This window comes from Triturus cristatus, chromosome 2_2 (genome assembly GCF_964204655.1).
Source record: "Triturus cristatus chromosome 2_2, aTriCri1.1, whole genome shotgun sequence".
Classification (NCBI taxonomy): Eukaryota; Metazoa; Chordata; class Amphibia; order Caudata; family Salamandridae; genus Triturus; species Triturus cristatus.
This window is the reverse complement of record NC_140582.1, coordinates 856,350,627-856,368,721: the sequence shown is the minus strand read 5'-3', so window position 1 is coordinate 856,368,721 and position 18,095 is coordinate 856,350,627. Positions and strand designations below refer to the sequence as shown.

The 18,095-nt window shown below is 48.2% G+C and overlaps 1 protein-coding gene across 3 annotated transcripts in view; it reads left to right on the top strand.

Annotated features, from left to right (window-relative positions):
* The first annotated feature begins 14,993 nt into the window (after positions 1-14,993).
* The window catches only part of UBE2K (ubiquitin conjugating enzyme E2 K), a 231,459-nt gene continuing 228,357 nt past the window's right edge, over positions 14,994-18,095 (top strand). Inside the window, exon 1 of one of the 3 annotated variants that reach the window (XM_085642239.1) lies at positions 14,994-15,271. In XM_085642239.1, the coding sequence (XP_085498365.1) occupies positions 15,209-15,271 (63 nt within the window). In that variant the 5' untranslated portion in view covers positions 14,994-15,208. The remainder of the gene's footprint in view (positions 15,272-18,095) is intronic. The other 2 variants (XM_085642240.1, XM_085642238.1) reach the window with 2 other exon arrangements.

Below are 18,095 nucleotides of genomic sequence, written 5' to 3'. Positions count from 1 at the left end.
AGTACATGGGCCCCTATCGAATTACCAAGTGTATGGGTCCCGTGAACGTGAAGGTGTGCTTGCCCCAGTCATTGCGGATACACCCTGTCTTTCATGTATCATTGCTCAAACCAGCACCCTCCAAGCCGTCTGGGACACCTAGGCCGGTATGCGTGGAGTCGGAGGTGGAGTATGAAGTGTCGGGCATACGGGCGTCCAAATGGCGCAGGGGGAAGCTGTGGTACCTGGTTGCGTGGAAAGGCTATGGCCCAGAGGAGCAGTCATGGGAACCGGCTGAAGGGGTTCATGCTCCGCGCTTGGTCTCCTTGTTCCATCGGCGTTTTCCTGCCAGCGCTGGACCCGTGGGGAGCCGCTTAGAGGGAGGATGTACTGTCAAGAATACCTGTCATGCGAGGGGAGGAAAACGGTAACCAGCGAAAACGGACTACATCTCCCAGGATGCTTAGCGGTTGAGAGGTTATGGAAACAGGAGAGCTGTTACATAACTCAAGGAAACACGCCCTTATGTAAACAGGAGAGCTGTTACATAACTCAAGGAAACACGCCCTTATGTAAACAGGAGAGCTGTTACATAACTCAAGGAAAACACGCCCTTATGTAAACAGGAGAGCTGTTACATAACTCAAGGAAAACACGCCCTATAAAGGGAGGAACCGGGAGGTACAACGCTGTCGGATATTGTGTTTACACCGACGTACCTGCTTAGTGAAGAGCAGTGTTCCGGAGTGGTGCTCCAGTAAGGCAAGAACGGAGGTAGGTCGAGTCGTTACTCCCTGGGCCGTGTCTTGCCCCATCGTCACCTGTGAAGGACCCGGAAGCTCTACCGGATAACCATTGAGCTTCGCTTTTTGACTCGGCTGAGTCAAAGCGCAGTGGCGCTTTTGCTGGTTGGAGTCGTAACTCCCAGCCCGACCAGAGATACAGGGACTGCCAGCTGTAACGCACACCAGGAGGTGTTTGCCGCGTTACAGACTCGGAAGTCCACAGGATCGATCGAGCGGCTGCTCTCGGTTCAGTCTTCTTTGCTTGTGCTTGGGGTATCGGTGACGCATCACCAGGAGGTGACTCCGCGTCCCGGTGCAGTCTGAGGAAGAGGTTGAGCGGCTGCTCCCTTCAGGTAGAGACCCCGGCTGGGTGTTTCCCTGACTCCTCGATTCTCCCCAACACTCTTCGTGCCCCTCACAGCCTACCGATTGGCATTGTCGGCCATTTCATTTCTGCCCTCTGTTGGCATACGCCGGGATCGGCGTATATGCAGAGGACGGGTAGGACCATCCGTGCTGTGGGCTGGTAACGTACTTAGCCTGGAGGATTCCAGTGACTATAACCTTTGTTTATTCCTTGTATTATTTTTGCCTTCATTAAAATAACTAAACCTTCACAAGTGGTTGCGTTCTCATTATCGTGTCTGTTAAACGATCCTGAGACGTTCAGGGCGTTACACCCCCACTAGTCTGTGGGTCAAGAAAAACATGAAAGAAAAGCTAGGAATCTCCCAGGTGTTTAATGCTTCAAGTGTCATGAAAAGAAAAAGGAACGGACAATCTAGTATTCGGTTCCCAAGGAGTTAACACGAAACACTAGACTCCGATAAACCCCGCTTCCGGGTAACTAAGAATTACGGCCAGGCAGGCAGGGGTTAGTGGCTCTTGGTCCGAGCACGTTAACCTCGAGTTCAGAAAACAATAGTGCGGCTCCTACCTGAGAGCTAAGAGTACCGTACATTGCGTACTCAGTCGGGTTTCCGGAAACAGGTGCTCTGGAATGACTGAAGGTAGGCAACGGCAGAAGGGGGAAGCTGTTCAGAGTTCTCTGCTTCCCGTCTCCGGAGCGAAGCGATGAAAGCTTTAGTTCTGGGATCCAGTTTGGAAAAGAAACCAACGGGAAAAGCTGAACCACGGTCCGCAGTTAAGACGCCTCTGTGTGTCTTCATGCTGCCTTGGTAGAAGCCCTGGAGTCGCTGATTGACAGGAAGGAATCCGGAATTACGCACGCCATGACGTGCGAGTTGTTTGCTCTTATAGACTCTGCTCCGCCTTCACTCCCTGGGCATTCTGGGAGTTGTAGTTCATGCAGGCGCAATGTCTGCCAATCCTTACAGTAGATCCCCCCGCCCAGCGCCTCCTAGACCCAGGCTTGTCGGGATGCCTACGGTGGAAGGAGCGAACTGCCGACGGAGCATGTACGTTCGCACACGGCTCCCAGGAATCGTCTTCCGGGGTATAGCCTCTCCATGACATAAGATACCAGAGCCTCCCTCTCCTGTATCTGGAATCCCTGATGCTCTTAACCTCGTACTCCAGCCCGCCGTCCGTCTTCACCGGAGGGGACGCTCGCCGCTAAGCCCCTACCGCAAGTTTCAGGAGACTGCAGTGAAACACCGGATGAATCCGTAGAGAGCATGTCAAATGTAATCTGTAGGCGACTGGATTGATCTGCTAGGGCCTAGGTAAGGGCCTATGAACCGAGGATGAAAAACATCTTGAACCTGATGTTCTTAGTGGGTAACCACACCAAGTCCCCCCACGGCGTATTGTGGCCCTTCGACACGATGGCGACCTTCCCAACCTTTGTACACCAGCTTGGCCTTTATCAGCTGATTCCTCACCTTCTGATGCCCCTCTCGCAGCCTCTTGATATGACAGCGAACCGAAGGCTGGCTTGCGAAGTCATCAGGCAGGTTGATGGTCAGGACCCGGGTGTTGAAACAATAGTTCACGGTGAACGGAGAGACCCCTGTTGAGCTGTGGGGGGCACTGTTGTAAGCCAACTCGGCCATCCATAGCAGGGCAACCCATGAGTCTTGTGCCTCTGCGGCGTAACATTGCAAGTATTTCTTCAGGGTCTGGTTCAGCCTCTCCGTTTGCCCATCCGTTTGGGGATGGAAGCTGGTGGAGACCGCTGATGCCACACGCATTGCTTGGCACCACATCCTCCGGAAACTTGCTATAAACTGAGGGCCCCTATCTGACACTATGACTTTGGGAGTGCCATGGAGCCTAACAATGTTTTGTAGTATCAATTGAGCGGTTTGGCTGGCTGTGGGTAAGTTCTTGCACGGAACGAAGTGCCCCATTTTGGTAAGGCTGTCCACCACCACGAGAATGGCGGAATATCCCTGATCCACCGGAAGCCCTGTGACAAAGTCCAAACTGATGTGTTGCCATGGTGAACGAGGTGTGGGCACGGGAATGAGCTGTCCCCTCTTCTTTGATATGTCCGATTTGCCTCTAGCACAGTTGTCGCATCTAGAGACCCAGACCTTTACGGCTTGAACCAAGGAATCCCACCAAAAATACTGTTGCACCAAGAGTGTTGTTTTTCTTGTGCCAGGGTGTCCTGCCAAAGGGGAGTCGTGACATCATGCAGAAGCCTTTTTCATTAGAGCCAGCATGGGGAGAAATAGTCTGTGGAGCTGAAAAGGTAATCCCTGCCTGATGCACCTTTCTGCTTTGGCTTCAGCCCATTCGCTCCACTCTTCTGGGCTCCTGTTTCGTTGTATGTCGTTCAAGTAGTGTTCGGCTTTCAGCGCACATATCACCTTGGACAGGTGTATAATGGCTTCTTCTGGAACCACTGTTTTCTCTTCCTTCGTCGTTATCCTGGACAGGGAATCCGCTTTGCGGTTGTCGGCTCCCGGTCGGAAGGTGAGGACTAAATCGTATTCCTCAAAAAAAAACATCCACCTCATCTGTCTCGGAGAGAAGTGTTTAGCGTTTTTTTAGGTATTGTAAATTCCAATGATCGGAGTATACTGTAATCTGATACCTTGCCCCCCACAGGTATGGACGCCATTCTTGGAATGTCTTCTTGATTGACAACAGCTCCTACTCAGCGATATTGTAGTTCCTTTCGGCCGGGAGGAGATTTTTGGAGAGGTAGGCCACTGGATGTAACTGCCCTGTGTGTTTGTCCCGTTGTGACAGAATAGCTCCTATTGCCTCATCCAATGCATCTCCCTCCACTACGAAAGGGGTGTGCAGTTGGGATGACGAAGCACTGGCGCCAAGGTGAAGGCCTTTTTCAGGTATACAAAGGCTGTCTCTGCTTCCTGTGTCCATCCAAAAGGCCCTCCCATCCTGAGCAATCTGGTTATCGGAAGTGCCTTCTGTGAGAATCCCTGTATGAACCTCCGGTAACAGTTGGCAAAGCTGAGGAAGCATTGCACTTCCCTTACGTTGTGTGGAACAGGCCAGTCCTGTACTGCTTGGATTATTCGCCCAGCCATGCCCAGACCTTCAGGACGGAGCATCACCCCCAAAAACTCCACCTCATGCACCCCAAACTTGCATTTACTCAGCTTGCAATAAAAGTGGTGTCTCTTCAAAGATCTTAAGACCTGTCTAACATGTTCTGTATGGTCACTTTCTGACACTGAATATATCAAGACGTCATCTATATAGACTATAACCGAGCGGTCTACATAGTCCTTCAGTACGTTGTTTAGGAAGTACTGGAATGCCACAGGGGCATTACATAGCCCGAATGGCATTACAGTATATTCATAAAGACCATAGCGTGTCTTAAAGGCTGTCTTCCATTCATCCCCTTCTCGTACGCATATCAGGTATATCAGGTGATACGCGCCCCTAAGATCTAGTCTAGTATATATTGTTGCTTTGCGCACCTGGTCCAACAAGACGGGAATGAGGGGCAGAGGATACCGATTGTGAACGGTGTTTTTATTCAGCATCCGATAGTCACACCAAGCCCTCAATTCCCCATTGGCCTTAGCTATAAGAAAAAGAGGGGATGCGGCTGGAGAACGGGAAGGCCTGATAAACCCGATGTCAAGAAAATGATCCGGGTACTCCCTCAAGTGTTTGGTCTCAGGCTCGGAGAGCGCGTAGGCCCAACAAGCAGGTATGGCTGTTCCATCCACCAAATCAATTTGGAAGTCATAGGATCCTGTGTGGCGGGAGCTTCTCTGCCTGGGATTTAATAAATACACCTACAAACTGGCAAAATTTCTTTCTTTCCTGCGGCGGTGGCCAGCAAAAAAGGGTGGGCCAGCATCGCCGCACAGTATTCCAGCTCTAGAAACAAGTGTTCTTGACATTCATCGGACCGGAACTGTACCATCTTATCTCTCCAATTGATGGTAGGGCTATGTAGGCTGAACCAAGGCATCCCCAGAATCACCTCATACTGAGGTGCTTCGATTATATTCAAGGCCAAGGTTTCCACATGCTGTCTCCCTCCGGTCCTAACGGATAGCCTTATCTTCTCTGTCCGTTCTATGAGCAGTCCTGATGTAAGGGGTTTGCCATCTACCGCCAACACCTCCTCCGGGAAGTCTCGTGGTACTCTACTTATGGCTAGCTGTTTCACTAAACCGCTATCTATTAAGTTTCCCGTGGCCCCAGAGTCTAGCATGGCCATCACCTGGAACAAATGTTGACCGAATTCTAGACACATTGTAAGCACTATGTGTGATTCACTATCTTTCAGTTGGGCGGTGGCCAGAGAAGGGATCCTCCATTCCTTGTTCCCTGCCATCTCAGGCATGTCCGACGACACTCCACTGAGATCAGAGCTCGTGGTGGATGCTAGGGACTTTCTAGTCTTTTAGGTACCCCCTATTCTTTTTGGTCTTGCGGGACATTCCCGGACGTAGTGCCCTTTTTTCCCACAATACATGCAAAGCTCCTGGGAGCGTCTGCTCTCTCTCTCAAGGCGTGACATGGGTGCACCAATCGCTGCCACCTCCATGGGTTCCGAGGTGGCTTTGCATCCAGTCGCCTCCTTCCTAGGGTTTCTGTGAGGTAGGTAGCCCGACCTTTCCCCTCTATATCTCTCCCCGCTTCTATCTACTTTCCGTCCGTCTAGCTTTAATGCCAGGCTAATAAGATCTGTGCAAGAGTGGGGTTGGGGGTCTATTCTGGCTATAACATCTTTCAGCTCATCGCATAGGCCTTGGTAAAAAAGAGACATCCTCTTTTCTTCTGGCCAAGCTGCCTCAGCCACTAATCTGTTGAAGGATGTTAAATAGGTCACTAAATAGTTCCTCCCTTGTCTCAATTCCAGAAGTTCTTTGTCAGCACTGAAGGTCGTGGTTCTTCTATCAAAAACCCCTTCCAAGGCCGCCCTGAAATTGTCCCAATCTGATAAGATAGGGTCGTTGCTCAGCACCAAAGGCACCGCCCAGTTGGCCGCATCACCTACCAAATAGGAGATCGCAAAGGCCACCCGTGAATGGTTGCTCGGGAATGACGACGGTTTGCAAGAAAAATGCATCAGGATTTGTGTCAAGAACACCTGGATCTTCTGAGGGTCCCCTGCATACCTCTCTGGGTTAGCTAATGGAATAGGAGGAGGTACTGTGATGTGTATAGGGGGAGTCCCGGGGCCTATATCGAAAGGGTTTTTAGTCAGTGTGACGGAGCGGGGGCAGCGGAACCCAAAGATGTTAGGGAATGGTGGGTACACGTACCGTTTTCACCCCCTCTTGTCCCCCCCCAGCAGGGAGAACGGCTTCCGTCACCTGAACTTGAGAGGCGAATATACCTGGAAGGCGAGGAGCCCTTTTACTGGATTCCTGACGAGACCTCGGAGACGCCCCGGAGTGACGTCACGGCGCAGGCAACGTCAAAAGGAAGCGAGAACCAGCGAAGGAGGGACAGCGATTCCCGGAGGAGTACTGGTGACGAAAGGAGAGCAGGAGAAGAGGCGAGCGGAGGACGAGCGGAGAAAAGAGGTCGTGAGGAAGATGGACGTGGAAGCAGAGAACCCGACGGCGGACGGCCAGGAGGCTCGGGATTCCGCGAAGCGCCCCGCCACGGTCCCAGGGGAGGAGCGTGGCTAGGACAGGCACGGGATCGAGTGGTGGGTTGGATGGTCCGAGGGGAGAAGCCGAATACATAGCCTGTTTGATCCTTGTCCCCCCCTTTTTCGTTTGGCTTAAAATGCACAAGTCACACCCTTGTTATTTTCACAAATGAAGCGCACGCCTACACCAACTTAGGGGATTTCCTCACACCTGGCCCTGGTCATAGGGAAACTTAGCTCTGAAAGTCGCCTGACACGACCCTTTGTTTGTCTCCTTTCTTCTGGGGCCCCACCTTCCCGAGTGGAGACGCACGCCGACGATGACCCAGAAACCCAAGGGGACAGAGAAGCCGTACACAGGGGGATCGTATCCAGAGCCGGACAAGAGAAACATCGTCCAAGGACAGAGAAAGACTGGAAAACCGTTTGAGAAAGAGATATACCTCAATAAAACCGCACTTACCAAAAACCGGAGTCCCGCCTATCCCTGACCAGTCGTCACAGTCAGCCTTTCTACTTTTCCCTTAATTACGCTGTTTCTATTCTAGAGGCCGCCAGTTCCTGCTGAACTGCGGCTAGGTCCTGTAGAACCTCTTCCATGATGTACCCTTACTGCAGCCCACGAACCGGGAGGAGTAGTATTTTTGTGGGTGCGTAATTCTGTAACGATCCTGTCCGAAGACTGGTACTCCTCAGGATTCGAGCGATGCAATAAGGGGTCCACCCCTTGATCTCCCCAACTCTTACAATAACTGCACGGAGTATTGGAACGATCAAGTGAGGGAAGGTATGGATGGGGACAGCAGGGAGTAGAACCTGAAATACAAACAACACTACATGAATTATACAAAAGGCATGCAACACTACTCTTGTAATGTCTCGCTAGGAACACCAATTACCTTGGGCGATATCTCCCACAAACAGGCTCTGTCCTCCTTCAAATAAAACACGGTATTACCTCATACCGGAAACTAGGAAAGACAAAAATGACACGTCACCATTAGACCACTAGCCACACCTTCAACACCAGCAAACCAGTTCCACTGAGGCCTCTACACACCTGTGCTGAGGGATTTATAGGCCGCAGATATAGACCAAAGATTGAAGTGCTTTACAATCATAGAGCTCTTTCTCATTAAAACAAAAATGTCCCGTAGGTCCACAGCCCTGACAATACAAGTTTCCTGTGTAGCAGGGATTAAGGTCCTGCTGGAGTACTATGTGAATCAATCCAGAGTCCGGGAGCTGCCCCATGAAAAGTCCAAAGTTATAAATTATATTCTTCCGCTTTGAAAGCCCCCACTAGTCTGTGGGTCAAGAAAAACATGAAAGAAAAGCCAGGAATCTCCCAGTTATTTAATGCTTCAAGTGTCATGAAAAGAAAAAGGAACGGACAATCCAGTATACGGTTCCCAAGGAGTTAACACGAAACACTAGACTCCGATGAAACCTACATCCGGGTAACTATGAATTACGATATGGACGAACCCAAGTTCATACTACATACAGTGACTTACTTATCTACACATAGTGAGTTTGTCCATATTGTTTAAGTTTAGTACACATCCGGGGAACAGGACGCGACCCTAAGCCTTATCCCTTGCTCTCCCATTGTCTTTTCTACTAACTATGAATTACGGCCAGGCAGCTCTTGGTCCGAGCGCGTTAACCTCGAGTTCAGAAAACAATAGTGCGGCTCCTACCTGAGAGCTATGCTGCGGGAAGAGTACCGACCACTCCGTACTCGGTTGGGTTTCCGGAAACAGGAGCTCTGGAATGACTGAAGGTAGGCAACGGCAGAAGGGGGAAGCTGTTCAGAGTTCTTCGCCTTCCCATCTACGCTGCGAAGCGATGAAAGCCTTAGTTCTGGAATTTCATTACATGTTTTGCTAACCTCTGAGATATCCCCTTGTACTTTTTTCGTTGCCAAATGAGCCCTCTCATGCTCTGCACACACGTACAGATGACCCTGCTTTGTTTGAGTGGTTGAACATCGATCTAGTGGGGTAGCCGCCCCCCTAATAATTTGTGGAGACTCTTTAATATAAAAATCAACTCTGGAGGGGGCAAGCTAGGGGGAAGATTATACCAAGGCTGTAACCCAAGGTCTTTAAATCTTTAGTACACTTATGTATGATGCATGGGTTATCAGATCTATGGGCTATGCAAGAACCGCGGACCCTAGCTACAACTTTTTATGCGCCCCGCACCAGGTACATACAAGTCTTGACTATTTCTCTGTGTCCTAGGAGATGGTGCAGACATGCCACATATATAAATATTCTACAGTCATGTTCGACCACAATCCATTGGTTTTAGAAGTTGCCATACAGGCTAACCTCTCCCCGATCTTGCGCTGGACTTTTGATAGGGCTCTGTTATGTGACGAGGAGTTTATTAAACATACGAAGATCTGTATTCCTAGGTTTATAGTGGAGAATAAAGGAAGCACCAGGCTTGACATGGTCTGGGATGCCCTCAAAGCGGGGAAAAGGGGGAGACATCTAGATAATGCTGGGCGTCTCAGAGGAAGGAGAAAAAACTCATACACAGTCTTTATGGGGAGCTATTAGAGGCAGAAAGGCAACTGGTGGGGACAATTGCAGGAGGGGGGATATCGATAAGGCACAATCAAGAGTTGCAGTGGTGAAATCGGAGATAATCGATATCCCGGCAAAGAAAGCTGCAGGCAAATACATGGCCTGGCGAAGCAAAATGGACGAAAATAATGAAAGGGTGGGGCATTTACTAGCAATACGTACTAGGGAGCGGATTGTTCAGCGGGGTATCTCTGAAATTAGGGATCCAGTTCTTGACCCAATCTCTGAACCAACAGCTGTATGTTCATCATTTCAGAGCTTCTATCAGCAGCTGTACACAGAGGAAAAAGAAATAGGTGAATATTTGATGGGCTTGCCAGGTGAAAGGCTATCTTTGGAGGAGAGGGAGCTACTGGAGGCTCCAATTACGGAAAAAGTAAGGGGCGCAATTCAGTCACTTCCGATAGGGAAGGCGGTCGGAACCTATTAAATTCCAGGGGAACTCTATAAGAGGCTTGCTCCCTGTTTACATGAATTTATGAGGGAGGTGTTCTTGAGTGCACAATCAGGGTGTGTGGCTCCAGCTTCGTGGAGGTCTGCTAATATAGTTGTGTTCCTCAAGAAGGGTAAACCGGCCAATGAGCTCGGGTGATATCGTCCAAATACGCTGGTAAATAGTGATGTTAAGATATATGCCAAAATCCTGGCTAGGTGACTGGCCAGGGTAATCAAAATTGGTCTCCCCCGTTCAACATGATTTTGTCCTGGGCCACAGTACGATTGACAATATTCGGCGGACTATCGCATTATTTGATGCCTCAAAGATTGCTGAAGACCCTATGGTGTTAATTCTGCTGGACGCGGGGAAAGCTTTTGATAGGGTCTCCTGGCCTTTTTTTGGGCTATATTGGACAAGAAAGGCTTGGGTATGGGCTTAATCAATGCTATTCAAACGTTGTATCTGAACCCATATATCTGCTGGTTCACAGTGCCCTCGCTGCGGCTACTTCGCAGCCGATATGGTTCATATGTTTGCAACCTGTCCCAAGCTTAACACTCTTAAAAGAGATATCTGTAGTGTGTTAGAAACGCAGCAGGGATACCAGGTAGCTCTGTCCCCTCAGATGATGGTGTTAGGGGTGAGTGATGTGGAAGCTCCATGGCATACTCGGGTATTCTTTTTTTATTGACATGACTGTATTAAGACTCTGTCTGGCCACATATTGGCTGGACTCGGAGCCACCAGGAATCAACGGATGGGCAGACTATTGGCGGTATATAGATGGGAAACGGCAGTATATGCACGAAGAGCGCGCAGAGAACATTGAAAAAGAGGTTCGGAAATGTGGGCACTACTGAGCAAGTGGATCAACGAAACAGAAGAGTATGGGTTCAATGAGGATGGGCAAAGCTAGTGCACTTCGGGCAGTCGGGTTAGCTGCAGGATAGGGGTAGAGGAGGGGTGAGTGGCCCCAAGGGTTCACTAGAAAGGGTTCCTAGCAAAACCGAAAGCAGTATTGCACAGGGGGGGTCTGATCTAATATTCAAATGTATAGGTTAGAGACATTATGAATATAAACTAGGGGGCCAATTAGGCACTGGACTTAATATGGTATCGGTATACATATATGTTTACTTTTTGTGCTTTTCTAAAAATGATGAATTCTGTCTTAGTTTTGTAGGTCTGGATCAAGGGTGGTGGGGAGGGTGCGGGTGGCTTTACGATTGTCTCTCTTTCTGGTTTATTACTTCTGTATTGCGTTATGTATTGAAGACAATGTGTAATAAAGAATAATAAAAAAATAAAAATAAGGGAGACCATGAGGCTAGACACACATAACGTGAAGGAAAGATACTGTTTCAGTCCTTAAAAAAATAGGTAAGCCAAATGTATTTTCTACCAAGTAGTTCCCATTTTTGATAAAGGACTTCGACATTACTGATATCATCTAACAAACATTTATTTTGTACTGACCTTAGAGCGTTTGAAATAATTAAATATATATCTCTCAAAGAACATGACTGGAGTGGTTATTTCCTGGTTTAAAATGGCCAATAAGGAATGCATTGACCAAATGTTAAAATGCATTATAATAAGCTGTGTACCGGTGTATGGGTGGGAAAGATGGAGCATATGACTGGCTGGAAAGTATGACAGGTCCAGGTCGTGGAATTCTTGTTCCAATGTCTATGATTTTGACCCTAAGTTTCTAATGCAAAGCAGAAGTAACGATATATTGCTTAGTGCATGTCTGTACTAGTTTCAGAAGCAGATGTCTTTGAATTTGCTTGAACTTTAGTTGGTGTTTAAATATGTAATTGTATGTTGCACCACCTCCCAAATTTTGAAACGATCGATTAGGGAAAACAACGACGAGTCTGATACATGACAACAGATCCGATTCAGGGGAAAGACTCTCAGAGGCTTATTTACAAGCCCTTTGCGCAACCCGTACGTCACTTTTCCCACGTTAAAAATGGGCTTGTAAATAAGCACTCAGCAACTTCACCTTTATTTGGTTTGAGTCTCATTTGAGGGTGCTACACACCCCAATTTTTAAAGCAAACAGTTGTATTATTGTGTCCGTCACCCGTCTGTAATTGCATCTGCTTCAGAAGAGGTCATTTTTTGGGGGAAGGGGGATACATTCTCCCTATTATCTTTTTTTTAATATGCCTCTTACCTTTTTAGGTCTCGCTGGAGCCAGCGCTTTAGCGCTGCTCTCGCGAGAGCTTTTGTAAAAGGGGGATCTGGAAGTGCAAACTAGTGCTTTTCAGGCCTCCAAATACAGTGCATGTGCGCTGGGCGCGTGCACCATTTGGCAGCCTGAAAAGCACTGCCTGATCACTTTCGCGGACACAGCCACCATCTGTCTCCTCCGTCACGGGTCATTAAGTTGCATTCTCCTCTGCCTCCGCCCGATCACTTTAACTTTCACTTTCTAGTTTTATTATGCTCACGAGCCCGGCGAAGGCTCGTTAATTACTTGGCCATTTTAGGATCAACTCTGCAAAACATAGGCACCGAATCTGTTTTCACTTGCTGTATTTTTCTTAAATCTGTACATTGCTTCTAACACGCCTCCATATATAGAACGAGTCAATTCCCGGATCCCACTTCCATGGCGTGAGACGTGTGCCTCGGACAGCGGTAAGATTTATCACTTGGATGCTATAACCCTTAGCTTGCCTGGCAATCTGTTGAGCCTTTGATGTGGCTCTCCTTGCGGGATTTCTTAACCCTTAATAGGCGCGTAATTATGCTGACTGTTCGATCTAGCCTCTAACCAACAGTCAGAGCTGGCGCGCAGAGAAGTAACTTGTGCTTATTTAAACAGCTGCACATAGCCCCCATGCTTCCCTTTAAATATAACAAGGCATAATACATTGTTTTAAGCCTGTAAGAATCACTAGATATCTCGTAACTTCCCTCAGTCTTTGTTTTTGAGGACGTCTCCAACCAACAGCAAGATGTGACGCATATGAGCAACTCGTGCTCATACGAACAGCTGTAACCAGCCCCCTTGTTCATTTGTAGCGTTTACACGTACATGTATTCTTTCAGGCCCGTAAAGATTAACTGCGAATATTTCACTTTGGCTGATGCGCTAAACATAGGTCTTGCTCTATTTCCAAACCATAGGCGCCAACACGCATGCTGCGGCCTAGGACACACGTTTTTTCACCCTAATAACTCTTATGCAATATAGGAAAATAAGTTTTTACAGGTACATCCGACTCCATGGGTATCTCTTTTATCATCCAGCATGCCTGAGTTGATCTACTAATGCCTTTGGAGCTCGTGCCTTTAAAATTTTCAGAGGACTACTGGCCTGAGCAGCTGGAGTCCCTGGGTGAAAGACAATTACCCCCCGTCTTCCTGCAGGACTCATAATAGCGATGGGGTCAATAATTACCCTTATCATCCCAAAATAATTAAAACCAGATTCGAAATCGAACCGTGAGAGGAGATGTTTGACCTCCTACACCAAGACTATGACAATATTTGTCTGTCCCCTGCACATTTGGGCAGTATGGCAACACGTAAGCTAAGGTTTAATCTGTCACTATACTTTCAAATAAAAAATTCGAATAAGAACGTCCTTCCACTGGGCCAAAATCAATATTTCTCCCCCGAACATGGCTCAGTCTGCTCCGATACTTTGATTTTGCTTCGCTTTTAACAAACTGCTCCTTCCCCCCCCCCTACACCCAGTCATGCCCACGCTCGTCCAGATGCCGGTGCACTCCTCCTCAGATATCACCAACAAGCATTTATAACCTTTCTATTGCGTTAGCTTCGGTTGATTTAACCAGAAAACAACCCCTAGAATTCTATTCCTTTGCTCTCAAATCCCATCTTTATCAACTTGAACTCTGTAGCCCCTCAAGTGAAAACAGTAAATCTCCCAGGAACATTGATCCACACGCAAGATTGCTACCAAGCGTTGCTTTTTATTTTATTTTTTATTAATGTAAGTGAGTGAAAGGGAGCACTGGACACGGTTTAACCTGGGAGCACGACTCGCAGTGGCCCAAGCATCCCACTTAAAGCACCAGTACCTGCAAAAACCCACCCAGGAAAAATAAGCATTGGCAGTGCCAATAGGTCTCACCTATGGGAGAGCTATAGGCTATGTACATTTACTTTATCAGTTTTGTACACCTGATTAGCTGCTGTGCAGCATGGCTGAAAGTTACACAAGCATTTGCAATGCAATAGGTCTCGCATTTACGCGAGTTTGAGCTATTGACATTGCAAATAATAATACTTTTTATTTTAGTTTTTCTTTTAAAAACATAAATAAAAGGCATTTTTATGTACAATGCCAATACTGAAACTCTGGTAACTGCGAGACCTATTGCATTGCAAATGCTTGTTCTAAAATGTTTGCATGTATGGAACCTCTACCCAAAAGAGGTGACATGGCATGTTTTCAGTTTTTTATTCGGGTCAGTCCTTATAAAAGCTGGACTACTTCAGGATTGTTAGCCTGCATTTATTTATTTAAAATACTCGTGCCACGCCAGCCGTGAGAAATTACGCGTTGGCAAGCACAAGCGACCTTTCGCTTTTCTAAGCATGATTACGGTGGAAACTACTGCACGACTCCGAAAAATCAGTGCAACACAGCTTGGTAGAAAGTTTCAACACGAGTAGTAGTGCAATGTCATAAGACCTCCAACCTCCTCCCCATTTGAAACTTTTGGCTAATTAAATGTGTTCTTTTCGATTGCCCGGAGGCAGGTAATGGTTGCACGTTGCGTTTCGCACATTGAATGTCAACCCATTTTCCAAAGTGAAATAAAAGCAGCATTTTTACACTTTTACTTTTCATATTATAACGTCTTTCCAAAGCAACGGTAACGATGCGAACCTGGCCGGGCTGGCCCTTATATACGCACTCTTTAACTTGCTGCTTTTTTAACGACCAGGACGAGTCTAATGGAATGGGCGATGGGCCTACTGCAGCGGGGCTTCTACCACGGCCCGACAACAGACCTGCTATCAGCCCTATTGTGATGCGCTAGCCGAAGCCCCGTCGCGCTCGAAAGAAAAGCCTAGAGTTCTCCACCGGCGACATCCGCCATCACAAATCCCTTCACCGGTTTGACTCCGTATAGGCATCCCCCCCCCTCCTGTGTAAGCACCTCCCTCCCAGTCTGGACCGCCCCCTGACTGAACGGGTGGAGACGCCGCACATGAGTGTCGTTGTGACAGGTAGCAGTGCGCATGCGCGGCACGGTCGCCATTTTGGCGGCTGAATAGTAGTCGGGGCGGATAATAGAGCGGCGGAACCAGGCCCCGCACACTGCACCGTGCGCGGGACGGACAGCGGCAACCGTGCCATAGCGAGCAGGAGGAGGGGCGAGAGGGGGAGCAGCGCCCGGCTCCAGACATGGCCAACATCGCCGTGCAGAGGATCAAGCGCGAGTTTAAGGAAGTGCTCAAGAGCGAGGAGGTGAGTGCTGACAGCTCGCGACCCCACGGGGAAACAACTTGGGCTCCTCCCGCGGTGACACCTTGCTTGGTTACTCGGCTAGACCCTCTGGGAGACATTCTCCATGTAACGATACCTTACTTCTCTGGGCTCCTCCCGCGGTGACACCTTGCTTGGTTACTCGGCTAGACCCTCTGGGAGACATTCTCCATGTAACGATGCCTTACTTCTCTGCCACCCTGCTTCCACTTACATGGGACAGACCTTGCTGTGGAGGAGACACTTGCCGGCCCCCTTTTAGGTAAATCTCCTAACCTCAATCCGCAGAGATGTTACTTTGTACCAAATTATGGGTGTCGGTACTTTGTAAGTCTTGGGTTCTTGCCATCTCCCTTTAGGCTTGATAAATCCCCTTCTCCCAGTAGTGCCTTGTTAAAAAATATATTGAGTGGAGTAAGTGTCTCTACCGACATCTGACAGCCTGAGATCTCTAGCCCCGTGATGAGTCTCCCACGCACGTGGAGTTACTCTGGTGGTCGGTCCCTTTGCCCCATGGTTCCGCGAACTCACGTTCCCCCAGGCTGACCCTAGTGTGCTGGATGGGCGTTGTGCTAATCAGAGGCTAGGCTTTGACAGGAGGCTTTTGACACGTGTGTGCAGAGCACCCACACTACCGGTCTCAGCCAACACATAGATCTTCAAAGATTCTTGCAGCAGGGGTAGGTTTGGAGCAGGCTTTGAGAAGGGCCTAACCGGCGTAGGTTTTGGGAATATAGAGCTGTGGACTGAAAATGGTTGATTGTTTTACGCGGCGAGCAATAGGTGCATGGACTCGTTATGTGGAAGGGCAGGTCGCACTGTGTTTTTGTAAAGGATAGTAGCATGGACGTGACCAGTATTATGGATACAGCTGGAAAGGGTATGCAATATTAATTTGTATAGCAAACTAATCATCCGAGAGGGTATCCTGGCTCTTGGAAAGAGTTGTAGGTGTGAGGTCCCCAAGGTGCTTATATAAAGATCCAGGCCTCCATTTCTTGCTGAACTTGAAAAGTGATGAAGAGCGTAACAGTTTGGTAGGTTGGTGAAAATGTGGCTGTTCAGGTATTCTGGTCCTGTGTTTTGTATGACTTTGTATTTGTGCGTGAGAAGTTTGAATTGACTGCATTCGTGAATGGGGAGCCAGTGAAACTTCTTGAGGTGCGGTTTGATGTGGGTGTGGCGTGGGAGGTCGAGTATCAGTCTTGCAGCAGTGTTGGATGGTTTGGAGTCTTCGCAGGAGTTTGGCGATTCTGGCATAGAAAGTGTTGCCGTAGTCAAGTCTTCTGATGAGTGCTTGCGTGAGAGTCCGTCTGGTGTCATGAGACAACCATTTAAAGATCTTTCATAGCATGTATAGGAGGTAGAAGCAGAAGGTACACATTGCGTTGACTTGAGCCGTCATGTTCAGCTTGTCATCTAGGAATATCCCTAGAAATCTAGTATGGTCTGTGGGTTTGGCTGTTAGTCCTAGCTCCAATAGCTGCCTTGTGGACTCCCATGGGGAGGTCTTGTTGCTAAAGACCAGTTGTTGCAGTTTAGCCTGCAGGCGGTTGGTTAGCATCTAGTCTTCTACCATGGTCATGCAGTTCGTGAAGTTGGTTTTGGTTGTATTGTCCATCAGGGATCGGGTGTGTTGGATGATGACGGTGATGTCTTGTAATCAGACTATGTTGGTGTGCGATGTCATGTATATGTCGAAAAGGGTGGGGCTGAGGGACGATCCCTGTGCGATTCCGCATATCTTTGTCTTGGTCTTTGATGTGAAAGGTGACAGACTGACGCTTTGGGTTTTTCCTGTGAGGAAGAAACATACCCATTTGAGAGTAGATCCTTGTATGTCAGTCTCATGGAGTCTTCTGATGAGGGTGTAAGGGGAGATGGTGTTTAAGGCAGCGGAGAGGTCAAGCAGGGTGAGGTTGGATGTTTCTCCTCGGTTCGGGATGATTCGAATGTTGTCAGTGGCCACGATGAGTGCTGTTTCGGTGCCGTGGTTCTTTCTGAGTCCTGGTTGAGTGTTGTCTGGAAGATGTTCTAGTTGGAGGTGAGTTGCTTTTGATGGCTTTCTCAAGCATTTTGTCTGGCTACAGGAGCAGGGAGTTGGATCAGTAGTTACTCAATTGGTATGGGTCGGATGTGGACTTCTTGAGTATGGCATTGATTTCTGCAAGTTTCCATTCAACCCGGAAAAGTGGCCGCCATGATGGAGGTGTTGATGAGGTGGGTCCGGGTGATGCTGATTGGTGAATTTCCCGGTTGTAGATGTAATGGGGGCATGGGTCTGTTGGGGCCCCGAGTGGATGGTCTGCAGGATTGTTGCTGTTTCTGGTGAGGGTTGTCCATTCAGTCAGGAGGCCATCTTGGTTGGTGGTGGGTAGGTTAGCAACAAGTTCTCTGGGGTTGGGTTGGTGTGGGAAGTTGCTGTAGATGGTTATGATTTTTCTATGGAAGCAGTTGGATAGGCTGACAGTTGTTGGGATGCAGCGATGATGTTGACAGTGGCTAAGAGCAAGGTGAAATTCTTAACGCTTGAGAAAATCTTCTCACAGCTTTTGGAGCATCCTTTGACGTGGTTAAAAAAGGAGCATAGTTGAAGAGTTTATTATTCTGCTTTGCAAATTGAGTAGCAGTATTAGACCTTTTAGTGTAGTATAACTAACTCGCTCTATGGTCAATTGATGAAAGTGGTAAGGTTTTAAAATGAATTGTTGTGAGCACCTATTTCATCCCACCCAGACGGTAAGTTGTCTGCTTTGTCCCTATAGGAGTTGGGTTCATTTTATTATTTCTACAGGAGTGGAATTTG